The 14,385-nt window shown below is 41.0% G+C and overlaps 1 protein-coding gene across 5 annotated transcripts in view; it reads right to left on the bottom strand.

Moving 5' to 3' along the window:
* The window catches only part of ubr4 (ubiquitin protein ligase E3 component n-recognin 4), a 165,264-nt gene that overhangs the window by 143,480 nt on the left and 7,399 nt on the right, over positions 1–14,385 (bottom strand). For all 5 annotated transcript variants that reach the window (XM_078425449.1, XM_078425451.1, XM_078425450.1 and 2 more), the window contains exons 2-11: positions 10,051–10,148; positions 9,446–9,549; positions 8,459–8,588; positions 7,346–7,485; positions 6,304–6,406; positions 5,084–5,225; positions 4,487–4,611; positions 2,581–2,702; positions 1,557–1,616; positions 172–362 (exon numbers count right to left, since the gene is read on the bottom strand). In XM_078425449.1, the coding sequence (XP_078281575.1) occupies positions 172–362; positions 1,557–1,616; positions 2,581–2,702; positions 4,487–4,611; positions 5,084–5,225; positions 6,304–6,406; positions 7,346–7,485; positions 8,459–8,588; positions 9,446–9,549; positions 10,051–10,148 (1,215 nt within the window). The remainder of the gene's footprint in view (positions 1–171; positions 363–1,556; positions 1,617–2,580; positions 2,703–4,486; positions 4,612–5,083; positions 5,226–6,303; positions 6,407–7,345; positions 7,486–8,458; positions 8,589–9,445; positions 9,550–10,050; positions 10,149–14,385) is intronic.

Below are 14,385 nucleotides of genomic sequence, written 5' to 3'. Positions count from 1 at the left end.
TGAAACAATGGTTTTATTTTTCAAAATTGACTGATTTTATTTGGAACTGAGGGGAAAAAAAAAAGCAAAATGAGTGTCAAATCATTGTTACTGACTGGAAGTGGAAGCCAGGGAGTTTAATGCACAATCCACCACTTTCGAGAAACTCGAGTACATTATGCATTCACTGACCCTTTAACAGGTGCTAATTTGGGCGACCCAGCTCCTTCTTTCGCTCGAGCAGCAATGTCACGGACTCGAAGTGCAGCCAGTGGGTCTTTCTCTTTCCCCTTATCAGCCAGTGCTGCAGGACTAAGGTTCAGGATCAAATAGAGGCTGTTTAGAAGGCACCAGGCACCCAATAATTGGAAGTTTTGATAATGCTGGGGAGAAAGTGCAAAAAAAATTTAATAACTGGCAACAGATGAAATATTTTCAACATTTTACTTTCAAAAAATATAAATTCTTTAAGTATTTCAGTCAGGACTTAGCATCCCATTCGTTTCATTCAAATCTTTCAGCTGTTCCGTAGCAAAGAATATCTTTAGATCAATTGCAAACAATGCCACAAGGTATTTTCTTCTATACATTTACAGTTGCTGCATATAATATTAATTTCCATCCTCTAATGCTCTCTCAGCAAAATACTCGGAACCTGTGATGCATAATGCATTGTTCAGTTTAACGAGCAACTAGTAAACAAAATCACAAGCATAAAGTCACGTTCGCTCCATTGAGGTCATCTACTCAGAGGCCAAAATTACTGGCTTGATAACCTGTACATATCGAACTGAGACAATCGGTTGACAGACTGGGAACATACAGGAGGATTGCAGAACATTTCCATCAGCACACTGCAATAAGAGCACAATCTATGAGATTCAACTGCAGCAACTGATGCAGATTATTTCAATAATATCTCCTTCCTCTGACTTCTACATTAATTAAAGTAAGAACTACAAGGACCAGAGCATCAATCTGCCAAAACACACCACCTGGACTCAGATGCAATGCTATTGTGTCTGAGTCCAGGTTGTTACTAGGCAAGTCTTCTGGAGTTTCTAATCTCACACTGTCATTGAACCTGCATCATCTAGATTGTGCATGGAATTCAATTGGACCTGTGACACAGGGTTTGCAATCCGGGGACTAACATTAGCAATTAGAACATAGAGCAGTATAGCACAGGAACAGGCCCTTTGGCCCGTGAGGTCTGTGATGAACCAGATTAATTTAACCAAATTAAGCCAACATAAACTACAATTCTGACCTGTCTAACCTATCAATGCCTCTCATAATTTTGTCGAGTTCCAACAGGTCTCCCCTCAACCACAAACATTCCTGGGGAAAATAATCCAAGTCTGTCCATTTTCTCCTCATAGCCATTGCACTGTAATCCAGGCAGCATCATAATAGACTTTGTTGCACCCTCATTATTCCTGTAATCGGACGCTAAGAGCCAGACAATATTCCAAATACAGCTAAACCAAAATTTTAAGCCTGGAACATGACTACCAGATTCTTGTGCTTGAACCAATGAAGGCAAGAATACCAAACATATTGCAAAGACACCTTACCTCCCCACCTGCGCGTCGTGAGCTGTTAATTGCTTGGCCGATCATGTCATAAATTTCCAACTGCAATAATAAATGAAATATTAATTTAGTGCTGCATTCAAGCAATCAGGAAATGCCTTACATACATCCATATCACACCCGCAGAGCCAGAACATGGAGAAGGGCAAGAGAATTCATACCTTGAGTTTTAAGGATCACAGCAAAACATGTTGTTTAGCTGAATGACAACCCTGTTGTTGCGATGCTTTAAATTATTAGCAAATCGCATGGTCCCTAACTAAATCAAGTTGAACAAAAACTGAAAATTGTCAAAATTAGAATATATCCGGCAGAAAGATTCAAGACGTGCTTTTAGCATAGTCCTTTAATCTCTTAACTGCTTAGATCCAGTTAGCCGTAATAACTGCGTGAATTTACCTTGTAGCAGTTCCAATGCAGCTGATGTGAAACATACAAAAGAACTGCCCTCATCCAACTTAACAGGACAAGCATGTGAAAAAACTTCATAAAGTCTTCTGGAAACAAAACTACTGAAGAACAAGGCACTGAAGATCCAAGGATGCTCTCGCAACTACTTGAGAAAGTACATTCTGGGAATCAGGACTGAGACATAGCAGCACACAGGATGGCACTAGGAATCGCAATAGCCATGCATGTTCTCCTCACAAACCACCCACCTGCCTGCCGCATGAGGTACTTACTATCCCAAAATGTCCCACAATGGCCTCGTCAGTCACCTCAGAACCCAAGGAGGAACAAGTCCTCCTTGATGCCAAGGGACTGCTTAAGACAATGACGACTCAAATGCCTGCATGTAATTGGGATTCTCCTCAACATATTCCCCGATTGATCACTCTTATTCTAAACTACCAGCATCTGGCTTGGCATAGTAACACACTCACTTTTATCTGAACAACATTAACACCATGAAAACAAAAACAAATCAAATTTATCCCCATGTGCTAGCATTATTCCAAAGATTAATTGCAATACATTAAAATACATCTAGTCATACAGCACTTACACATTTCTGTACAATTGTAGCTGCATCGTTTTCATAGTCTTCATCTTTACTGGTAGATCCAGATCGAACTTGCAAGCTACTGCCTACATGTAGAATAGCCATGCATGTCGCAACACTCACTCCTAGTGAAAGAATACTAGAAATTAACCATTTTAAAACATTCAAATCTGGTTTAGATTGTATGATTAGAAACCAACTTTATGGCCTTCAAAAAGAAAGCTTAAATCATTTGTATTTACTGGGAAAACAAAGGGGGAGCTTTGGGCTATTAACATATTTTAAAAATCTGCATCAATGGCGGGGAGGATTTTCACGCAAGCATGGAAAGAAATTATGAGGCGACTGACCATAATTTTTCATCACTCTTTGGATACAGGGACTGTAGAGTGACAAATATTACATGTCTATCAGTTTAATCTCAGTGGTTGGAAAGCTTCTCAGAATCTTTGATTGGGTATTTTATTAAGATTCAACTGGAGGAAATGAATAAATTAATGCAAGCCAACAAGTACCCAAGGACAAATCGAATTTTATTTTATTTTAATGACATGACGAATAAGGTTGATGAGGGTAATACAGTTAATGTGGTGCATGTGAACTTAGAAAAGGGATTTTGATAAGTTGATCATTAGTAAAGATGAGGCATCTGGCATAAAAATGAAATTAAGAGTATGAACACTAAGTGTCCAAGTAACAGATAACAGATTATCGTCAATGCTTGTTATATAATGCACCGGAGGAAGATAAATATTGATACTCCACAGGAAACTGTGCTGGAAACATTTCTTTTTCTGACCCAAGACATAAGCGTGCAAGCCACAATTTCTAAATTTGCAGATGACACAAATATTGGCAGTATTGCAAAAAGGCAGTTGATAAAATTGCAGCATTTTCTAGCTAGGCTGGTAAAATGGAATGACATATAAAAGATGATGTTTTAATGAAAATAAATGTTAGTTGATTCATTTTTAGAAGAAACTGAGCAGCAATTTGAAGGATATTGTTCTAAAAGGCATGCAGGAACTGCTGGACCAGTGGACAGGATTGACATAATTAAAATTGGCAAAGTAGATTAAGAAATAAGGCATATGTAATTCTGGGCATCATGAACTGAGACAAAGTATAAAGGAAGAGATGTTATGCATTAAGAAGGAAAGATCTTTATCATACACTGGCTCACACTCAACTGTGGTCACTCCTGATCACCGCATCCGGAAGGATGTGATGGCATTAGATACAGTCCAGGAGAGATTTACGAAAATGGTTCCAGGAATAAGAAACTAAAGTGTAACGAATAGATTGGCGGCTCTGAATATGTTCTATACTATAGAACCTATAGGGAAGAGGCTGAGGGAAGACCTGACAGAAATAGGTTAAATGATGAGATCTGGATATTGTGAATAGTGTTCCTGTGGTTGAAGGGTCAAAGATTAGATACAGGTATGAAATACTGACATGGGTTTGTTTTTGCACAGTACATGGTTGGAATCTGTAGGTTTGGACTTGGCAGATTCCACCGAGGCCCTCAAGAGGCAGCTGGATAAATGTATGGGGAGGGAAAATTGTCAAAGCTGTAGAGAAAAGGCAGGGTGGGGTAGAATTAGTGAGCTGCTCTGGTAGAGAGCAAGCAGGGGCATAATGGACCAAATTACCTCCTTCTGTGCTGTAACCATTCCATGATTATAACATGCATGACAACGGAAAGAAAATGATACAAAAATGTTAACAAAATGACCACATTGCTCAATATAATCCTATTGAAGGAGAACATTGGGTATGGTTTCTATCTGAACTACTTTCACAATTCCTCTCATGAAAATGACGTTTAAAAGGACACATTCATTCCATCAGTTTAATCTGCTGTTTCCCAGCCTTGGAAAGTGATTTTATTTGTTCTAATACAGACCTGCATATAAACAACTCAGTGCTAATACGGTCACATCCTGTAATCTTTCAGGGGTCAGGGGCTCAAGAACAGGCAACGAGAGAGTATCCAGTGCCATGGTGACATCAATAACCAAGGAATGGAATCTGAAGATATAGCGTTAAAGAGAATATTTAGAAAACAATGTATGGGAGAAATCAAAAATCATACCCTACTAGTGTTTAAAAAGATATGTGGATCAGTCAAATTTCTACCCAGAGCAAATTAACCATTTAAGATTTATTCCCCGAATCATTTATATAGACAGAAAATTGATAATTTTGAATTTGCCTCTCATCAATCAATACGTTTTAACCAATGACATGAAGATTGAAGGGAGACACAAAATGCTGGAGTAACTCAGTGGGTCAGGCAGCATCTCAGGAGAGAAGGAATGGGTGACGTTTTGGGTCAAGACCCTTCGTCAGACCCATTCTTTCTCTCCCGTGATGCTGCTTGACCCGCTGAGTTACTCCAGCATTTTGTATCTTTCGATTTAAACCAGCATCTGCAGTTTTTTTCCCCATACATGAAGATTGAAAGTCAGTCATCTGTCCCCATTGACTGTTTACAACTCACCCATTTCGGACTGCAGTTGCATCTGCAACTGTGGCAGGCATTATGAAAAAGGAGTTGGCAGAGACAGCATCTTGGAAACGGTTAATATATCGCAGGAAGTAGGGCAGGTTTAAGCAGACCCGCAACAGCTTCTCAGAGCCTCCTACAAAATGACAAGTAAACATTCTTCATTTAATATCAATTTAAATGCAATGGTCAGTGGACTTGTACACAGAACAAGATCGAGCACAAGCAAATGAACCAACCGCAAAGGTGCAAGAGCATATTCTAAGTATGTTTGGCTTTAACATAAAGTAAAACGAACATGCTAATTATCATGAATTGTAGATGTTAATTATCACATACGCAATGAGAGCAGAGCCTCTAAGGAAGATACTTTGAAAACAGAAACTGTACCATAAGGACGGAAAAATAGCACAAATTTAGTCCTATTTCTTAAGGAGATAAATTTGCACTTGAAAAGGTAAAATTATGCATCTGTTCATGTATATATAAAGCACCATTGACCCCAGCGCCGGTCACTCCAATATATAGTTCCCACGCTACAAGGTTTCCCTCAACTCCGAGCCAACATTCAATTAATTCAGTTACTTGGACCTTGACTCTTACACGCAATGACCCTCTTCTTGATGATGACTTTATAAACCACCTTTGACTTACTTTTAAATGCAGCTCCGCTAGGTTCCCCATACCCTATTGTCCACCAGTCTACTCTTCTCATATCAGTCTCACCCGGCAGTTGTGTTCTTCACTAAATTACCCAAAACTTTATTTGCCCTTGTGTAAAAGTTCTACAGTCTGATCCCAAGTTAGTGACTCAAAACATAGATACTTCAAGTGTGGCTACATAAATAGCAACAAGTTCACAAAAATACACATGCAGTCCCAAAATACAAATAGACAACAACAGTATTTAGTTTAATCAATTTAAATTTATGGAATCATTATTCACCCAACATCTCAGAGTTAAGGTTACATGTCTGGCTTTGCTTTGTGGATGTGAAGGAACACAGGATTAAGGGTCAAAAAGGAATACTCTCATTCCTGTCTGAAAACAGTATTTAGTTAACCAACAAGCCCAATTGATTTGCTATTTTTAATGTCTGTAAACATTATTACATTTATCATCACATTTATTATAGGAACGACTCAAATAGCTTTAAAAGAATAACATTCCACTACAGCTCTCTTTCGGGTGAGGTTTTCACATTTTAACTCACCCAATGCTTGTAAACTGGACACGTTCTGTGCAATGAATGCGTTTTTCATCTTGGTAACAGTTACTTGATCTGTTACAGTCTGGTCATCACTTTCTCCATCCACCTGACAAATTAAAAAAGATACTCAAAATTCACATGAAGAAGTCAAGCTGTGCAGCTGCGCCAGTCTGTTTAATTCCCCACCTCGCTAACCACACTCCAACCACACCAACCACCAACTTCCGCCAACCACACTCTCTTATATATCATGTTTTCAACTACCTGTTCTGACTATTTGCAGAACTAGTTAAGGACATTCAAAGCATCAACAGATTAAAAATAATATTTTTGAGCACAGATTCACAAAGGTGGTTAAAATCCTTATATTTTCACCTTGAACCTAAATTCCTAGGTCTATTCAAACGAGATTATGATTGTAATCAACAGCTTCTTGCAGATACACATCCACATCACGATACAGGTAATAATTCAATAATAACTTCCAATAAATTGGTCAATTGAACTATTCAAAACAATAAGGCAGGTAACAAAAAGCAGTGGTGTTCTTCCATTTGAAACATAAAAATCCTGGATTAGCTGATGCGGGTGAATAGAATTAAAATACAAATCAGTAAGTGATAGAACGGGTGTAAGGAACAATAGTTTATTTCTATTCGTATACAAAAGAAAGGGTTTACCAGATTATTATATTTAATCTGCAAAGCTTCATACAATCAAGGAGAGTGAAATATAGGGAATGTGTTGTTTCACAACATACAACGTGTTGTTTCACTTTTTTTTAAATTTAAAACAATTCTAGATGGTTATGTGTTCCATCAAGTAAAGATCTAACAGAAGTCCCCTACTCTAGTCAGAAACAATTTAGTGAATTTCCTTACGTAACTACATTCTAAAATAACCCACCATTTAAAATGTTCTAGTTGATTCCTCTTGGTACCCTCTACATTATCCCAATGGTAACATTTTATTACAATGAATTGCAAAACCAAATTTTATGATTGTTGATGTGGCCCAAACAAAACAAAGTGCAGAATTAATTTACCTGAGCCACAGAAGATGGAGCAGATGAGTTTGATACATCTGGGTTGAAAACAGAAGTCAGCTGGTTCAAGAAGTTCATTTGCACTTCTTTTTGTCGTAGTTCAGGTGTCACAGGAGAGACAGTCTCTTTTTGATCTTCCACTGGATAAATAAATTATTTTATAGGAATTAAGCATAACAATAGACAATAGACAATAGGTGCAGGAGTAGGCCATTCAGCCCTTCGAGCCAGCACCGCCATTCAATGCGATCATGGCTGATCACTCTCAATCAGTACCCATTCCTGCCTTCTCCCCATACCCCCTCACTCCGCTATCCTTAAGAGCTCTATCCAGCTCTCTCTTGAAAGCATCCAACGAACTGGCCTCCACTGCCTTCAGAGGCAGAGAATTCCACACCTTCACCACTCTCTGACTGAAAACCATCAATGATTCAGTGTTAAAGCCATACAGCATGGAAACAAGCCCCTGGACTCAACTTGCTCAAGCTGACCACTATATCCCATCTAAGCTCGTCCCACTAGCACTCGTTTGGCCAATATCCCTCTCAACCTTCCCATGTCTGAAGAAGGGTCTTGACCCATTTGTTCTATCCAGAGATGCTGCCTGTCCCGCTGAGTTACTCCGGCATTTTGTGTCTATCTTTCCTATGCAAGTGTCTATTCAAACCTGCCTCAACTACCTCCTCTGGCAGCTCATTCCATATACCCATCACACTCTGAGTGAAAAGGTTACCCCTTCAGGTTCCCATTAAATCTTTCTCCTCTCACCGTAAATCTCTGCCCTCCAGTTCTTGATTCCCCAACCTGGGAAACAGGCCGTGCATTCACTCTACCTAATCCTCTCATGAATTTATTCTTCTCTATAAGATCACCCCTCAGCTTCTTGCGCTTCAAGGGATAAAAGTCCTAGCCTGAGTAACCTCTCAAATCTTGGAAAGATCCTTGTCAATTTTCTCTGCACTCTTTCCAGCTTAATAACATCCTTCCTGCAGCAGTGTGCTCAAAACTGAACACAGTACTCCAAATGCAACCTCACGTGAACATCAAGGAGTTTGTGGAAATTGGGCAAGAGCAACAAGATAAACAGCTGAGATTCACATTCAAAAGGCTTACCATCCGAGAGAGTCTTTACTGTCATCGGAAGTTTGGCTGACTTCATCATCGCTGTAAATGTAATGATCTCAGTCCTGTCCAGTCGGCTGCAGCCCGTGCACAAGCCCTTGATCAATAGGATCAAGTGTTTCTGAGGAAGAAGTATGACAATCAAACAATAGAGTTGAAAAGTAGAAAACACTGTAAAACCCATCAATTTTAAGGTGGTTTCTGAAAGTAGCAAGAACATGAATTTTGTCAAGGTAGCTATATAAAGAAGCATTCGGAATGGGAATAGTCCATCTCAGCCAGTAAAATTAGATCAAAGCTGATCTCCATTCAAGTTCTACCCTTTTTGTTACTTAACGCAACACTATCTTCCTCAACTTCTAATGACCCTTTTGCAGGAAGATCAATACTTCTTACAGCCTGAAATGCCCCAGCCCTCATTACCCCAAGATGGATAGGCGTAAATCAAAACTATTTGGATCTTACAAATGCACTCAGGACATCTCAAAGTACTTTACAATCAAGCACTTTTAAATGTAATCATTGTTATAAGCACCAAGAAATTTTCACACAGCGTGGTGTGGATTTCACTGCACTGAAATAAACAATCCATTTATCTGTTTATGCACATCGAGTTAATAGTTATTTGGAGCATGAGAAGAACTCACTATGAGAAAATAAAGGATCTTGGACGCTCATCCAAAGAGAGAGATAAGGCCTTAATTTAACACCATTTCTAAAAGAATTTATCTTCCAACAAATGCTGCAATTGAGCGTTTGCGTATTACATTCTTGAGCCATGGAATGGGATTTGAACCATTGGAGAGGTGAACCCTAGGAGAGGTGATAAACCCATCATTGACTATCCAGACCAGACACCAATGAGAAAACTAAACAAGAATGAGGAGAAAGGAGAGATTGAATCCTACTTTGTTGGATAATGAATATTCATTAGAGAAGTCCTCACAATTAAACCAGTCGGAAGAGTAAAGTCATTACCTGTGAAACAGCACATGCTTCATCTGGATTCTCGAGACGCATCAATGAGAATTCAATCAGGACTTTACATGCGGCAGTAACCGACAGCAATTGGTTCCTAGGAACTAGAAATATTGGAAGAGTTGGCTACAAATACAATAAATTTCCAAAACATTAACTATTTAAGGTATTTTTAAAAAGCAAACAAATTAAACTAGCATGGAAACTTTCAGAAAATCTTAAAGTAGGACAAACTAGGAGGGTCTTTCAAGGCAACGAGAAGGCAAATGACCACCTGTGCTGCATAATTCAATGATTCAGTCATACCACACAAGACATGGTAATATACCCGCAAGCCCCTGGGTCATTTAAAATCTAATCAGAAACAGTAAAAGGGTGTTGATGTGTTGAAAGGGGCAAATTGAGCCTGGTCAAATGCCTTGAATTTTATCACAACATTTCCTCACTCACAGGTCATGGTGCCTCTAAACCCCCAACTCCATCTCTGGAGCTTCAATCCGGCCCAAATCAAACTACAAGGAGTCAAACACGCTGGCAACCATTACAATTCTTTGTTCAATGGATTAAAATATTAACCGACAATAGATTTGATCAGAAATACTCACTTTGTGTACAGACTGTTGAGATGTAATGTGCAGACAAAGCCACAAATGATGAATAGAATGGTTCATAATGTTTGTCATGATGTAGAATCTCCTTCTCACTGAAATACAAAATAAATAACTCAGAAACTTTAAAAACAAGTACATATTAATCCAGCAAAAATGTTGCAGTAATTTCATCCATGTTAAAAATAGACATGTTGGAGATACTCAGCAGGACAAGCTTCACCTTTTGAACTGAAACGTTATTAATGTTTCAAATAAAAGGGAATCAGTGAGGGTGGACTCGTATGCAAGTCAGGGGAAGAGGGTACTTACAAACGATCAAATCCTAAATATTGCTGGGATTTCCCCAATGGACTCCACCAACAAGCTTTGCTGAGCCTCCTTAGTCACTGGCTACACTGGTGTGAAAAGAACAGCTATTGGCGGCTCTCTTGCAGTAAGTAACACGTCCACCCATGTCTGAAGCAGGAATTTGATGAAATGTGGAGCTGAGTGAAACAAGGAAGAACTCAACTGAGCACGAGTTGGAACGTCATTGGTGAGTGGCTGCCTTATGACATCACAGTTGGTGCTTTTTCGGTTAATGCTTGGGAGAGGGTACAGAAGGCAGTCATTTCTCCGGCAGCAGAATCAACAAACTGCAAGACCAAACTTTGTTTGTTGCCAGAATGTATGACTACAGAGTTTTGCTTACTCTCCATGAGACAGATTGAACTTTTTTTTCTTGTTTGTTGTCACAGTTAAATTGTGTTCAACTCAAACCAACTCAAGTTCAACTGACTCTGCCTGTGATGCATGTAATGAAGTGTTAAGATAGTCTGTTTACTCTATAATCTCTCTGCATCCATGAACATGCAAATGTATAGATACCCAAGGATAATATACAAATATGGGCAGTTTGTGTATCTGACTGCATCCCCTTTTGATAACCTATGGTAATTTTGTTAATTTTGAATGTACATTGCACATTCCATCCCTGCAATAAAAAATTCCATCGTCCAGGTAACTCCTAACTCGGAAGTTATTTTGATCTTTGACAACCTGTTATCATGAACTGTGTAGGAAAGCACCTGCAGACAACAGCTGCTAAAGCTGCTACCTCATAGCGCCAGAGATACAGGTTCGATCCTGACCTCGGGTGTTGTCTTTGAGGAGTTTGCACGTTTTCCGTGTGATCATGCGGGTTTCCTCCCACATCCCAAAGATGTGTGGGTTTGTAGGTTAATTGGCCTCTGTACATTGTCCCTCGTGTGTAGGGAGTGGATGCAAAAGTGGGTTAATGTCCAACCAGTGTGAACGGATGATCGATGGCGGCGTGAACTCGGTGGGCCAAAGGGGCTGTTTCCATGCTGTGACTTTCAATCAATTTAATCAAAAACAGAGATTGAAACATCATTTGGTTTTGCGCATCCCCACGTCGCTGTAGGAATTTCTCTGCATCCCCTGGATAAAATTACACTAGTGTGGCGGCACCCGGGGGCTAGACCACTCCCTTGGTCATTCCACTCGGCACTCAGTGGACGGGAGGGATTAGGTCACTTCCTGGGTCAGTCCCCTTGGGTCAGGTGGTCTGGGACTATAAAGGGTTTGGGTGTGTCGACTCACGTTCTTCTTGAGTGCGGTGTTTGATACCACAGGTAATAAAGTTATTAATTACTCACCTGGCGTCTGGCCTGATTACTGCGGTGACCGCACCCACTACACTGGTGACCCCGACTTTCCCTCGCAAGTCGCGATGGACCAGAACCTGCTACTACCCGACTCTTCCAGTCAACCACAACCACAACCGCTTTTGGACCTTCCCGCGGACCCTGCCGCCCGCGCCGCTATCCACGCCGTGTCGGTGTGGCTGCCTCCATTGTGGACATTAGCCAGCCGGTGCTACTGGCGCAGCCTCGCCCTCGGGGTCGTCCCGCGTCCCGGCCCTTACCCCCGAAGTTCCCGCGGGTGCCTTCCCCTGGCGGGGTGGTTCTGCTTCCTGCGCCCGCCGTGGCGCGCACACGGGCTGGCCGTTTCGTCCGTCCCCCTGTCCGTTTCGTGCCTTCGGTTCTTGGGGGGGGGGGTCCTGTGGCGGCACCCGGGGGCTAGGCCACTCCCTTGGTCATTCCACTCGGCACTCAGTGGACGGGAGGGATTAGGTCACTTCCTGGGTCAGTCCCCTTGGGTCAGGTGGTCTGGGACTATAAAGGGTTTGGGTGTGTCGACTCACGTTCTTCTTGAGTGCGGTGTTTGATACCACAGGTAATAAAGTTATTAATTACTCACCTGGCGTCTGGCCTGATTACTGCGGTGACCGCACCCACTACACTAGAATTATTGTCACGAGTACCGAGGTAAAGTGAAAAGTGTTCACTGTCTCACAGTGCCAGAGATCTGGGTTCAATCCTGACGTCTGATCCCGTCTTCTGTGGTGAATGCACATTCTCCATGACCAAATGAGCCTCCACGGATGCCCGGTCATCTCCCATCTCCCATCCCCCCCATCCCATCCCAAAGCCATGCAGGTTTAGTAGTATAATAATAGGCACTAGTAAAATGTCTCTATTACCTAAGTTAGTGGAAGAAGCTGGACAGAGTTAAAGAGAACTGGGGAGAATAAAATTAGAATTTATGTCGGATTAGTGCAAATGGGTATTCGATGGTCAGTGCAGACAGTGAACTGATGGCCCCAAATGCACAATGACTGTCTATGATTCTGCAAGGAGGAAAAGTAAAAGGCCAGTTTTGCTGAAAAATAGGCTGCAAATCAGGAATTATATGAATTCCTCTGAAGCCAATTGAAATGAGTATGGAGGGTGCAGCAATCATCTGTAAAATTTGGGAACATCAATTGGATTTTTGATGGAACCATTTCCTGAGATGATTTAGAGTGAAAGGCAGTTAGAATCAACAAGACAGGTGACAACCTGCCAAAGCATCTGTCCAGCATGCATGTGTACATACCTCTGAGGAGTCAGAAGAATCTACGAGGCTGCATCCGCTAAAACAACAGGGATTCAGCCAACCCTTACCCCCCTCCCCCACCTCAGCATACTTCTAGCCAACATTCAATCACTCGAGAACAAACTTGAAGAGCTCAGAACAAGACTGTTGTCCAAAGGGATATCAGAGACAGCCATGTTTCACTGAAACATGGCTCAGCCTTAATGCTCTTATACAAAGTCCTGTTTTTTCTAATTATAGTACGAACCACATACAATATTCAGACACAATAAAAATGGCGGTATCTGCTTTATTGTTGATGTTTCGTGGTACTCTGTTGTGACGGGCTTAGGTAAATTCTGCTCCTCTGCCCTGGAATAACTGATCTTGAAATGCCATCCCTTCAATCTACCATGGGAATTCACTTCGACCATCTTGTCAGCAGTCTACATAGCACCCCAACCCAACGCCAAGATGAATTGTACTCGGTCATCAATTCTTTTGAGATAGCAAACCCTGATACCCTATTCATCATCACTCGTGACTTCAATTGGGCAAACGTCAGGAATGTAATCCCCAAATACCATCAGCATGTCTACTTCTGAACTTGAGGTGTTAACACTCTAGACCATTGCTATACCACCATCAAATACGCCTATCACTCCATCCCTCTTCCTCACTTTGGCCAGTCTGATCATTGGTCAATACTGCTCTTGCCGGTTACAGAGGGAGATTGAGGCAACGAAGAGAGTAATGCAGCAGCGGTCAGAGGCGGAAGGTTTAAAGAAAATGCACAGGGCGTGTTTTTTTTACGCTGAGTGGTAGGTTCTTTAAATGTGCTGCCTGGAGCGGTGGAAGAAGCTGATATGGAGTGGAGGGATATGGGTCATATGCAGGCATAAGGGATTTGTTTAATTAGGCATTATGTTTGGCATCATAGGTCAAAGTGCCTGTCCCTGCATGACACTGTTTACCCTATAATTGTATTTGCAGTAATGTTACCATTCTGTATTAATACTGATAATATATCCTTTTAAAAAAAGGTTGTACTGAAAATTAGTGAATAACATGCGACTCCTGATTTTACTCTTGTTCCCCTGCTAATCTGCAAGGTAATGCAGTACTGCTCACTGCACCACGCTGTCTAACAAACCCCCATGTTCTGATCAGGTATACAACACAACCAATTTTGTTATCATTGCCAGTGAGGTGCAACTCCTCTTTTGTAAATGCACATAAAATCGTTCAAGTGGAATATTGCAGAACAAAACACCTTCTAACTTAATCCCAGTGTAATGCTATCCCCCACAGACAGCTGTGCAGAGACATTTCATCATATTACTGAGGGTTATTATGTCCACTATCTGTGGAGTATGATTAGGCCCCACGGATTAATTCCTATTACAAAAA

The sequence above is a fragment of the Rhinoraja longicauda genome, chromosome 30 (genome assembly GCF_053455715.1).
Source record: "Rhinoraja longicauda isolate Sanriku21f chromosome 30, sRhiLon1.1, whole genome shotgun sequence".
NCBI classification, from domain to species: Eukaryota; Metazoa; Chordata; class Chondrichthyes; order Rajiformes; family Arhynchobatidae; genus Rhinoraja; species Rhinoraja longicauda.
Note: the sequence above shows the minus strand (reverse complement) of the source record. Positions and strands in the feature narration are given on the sequence as shown.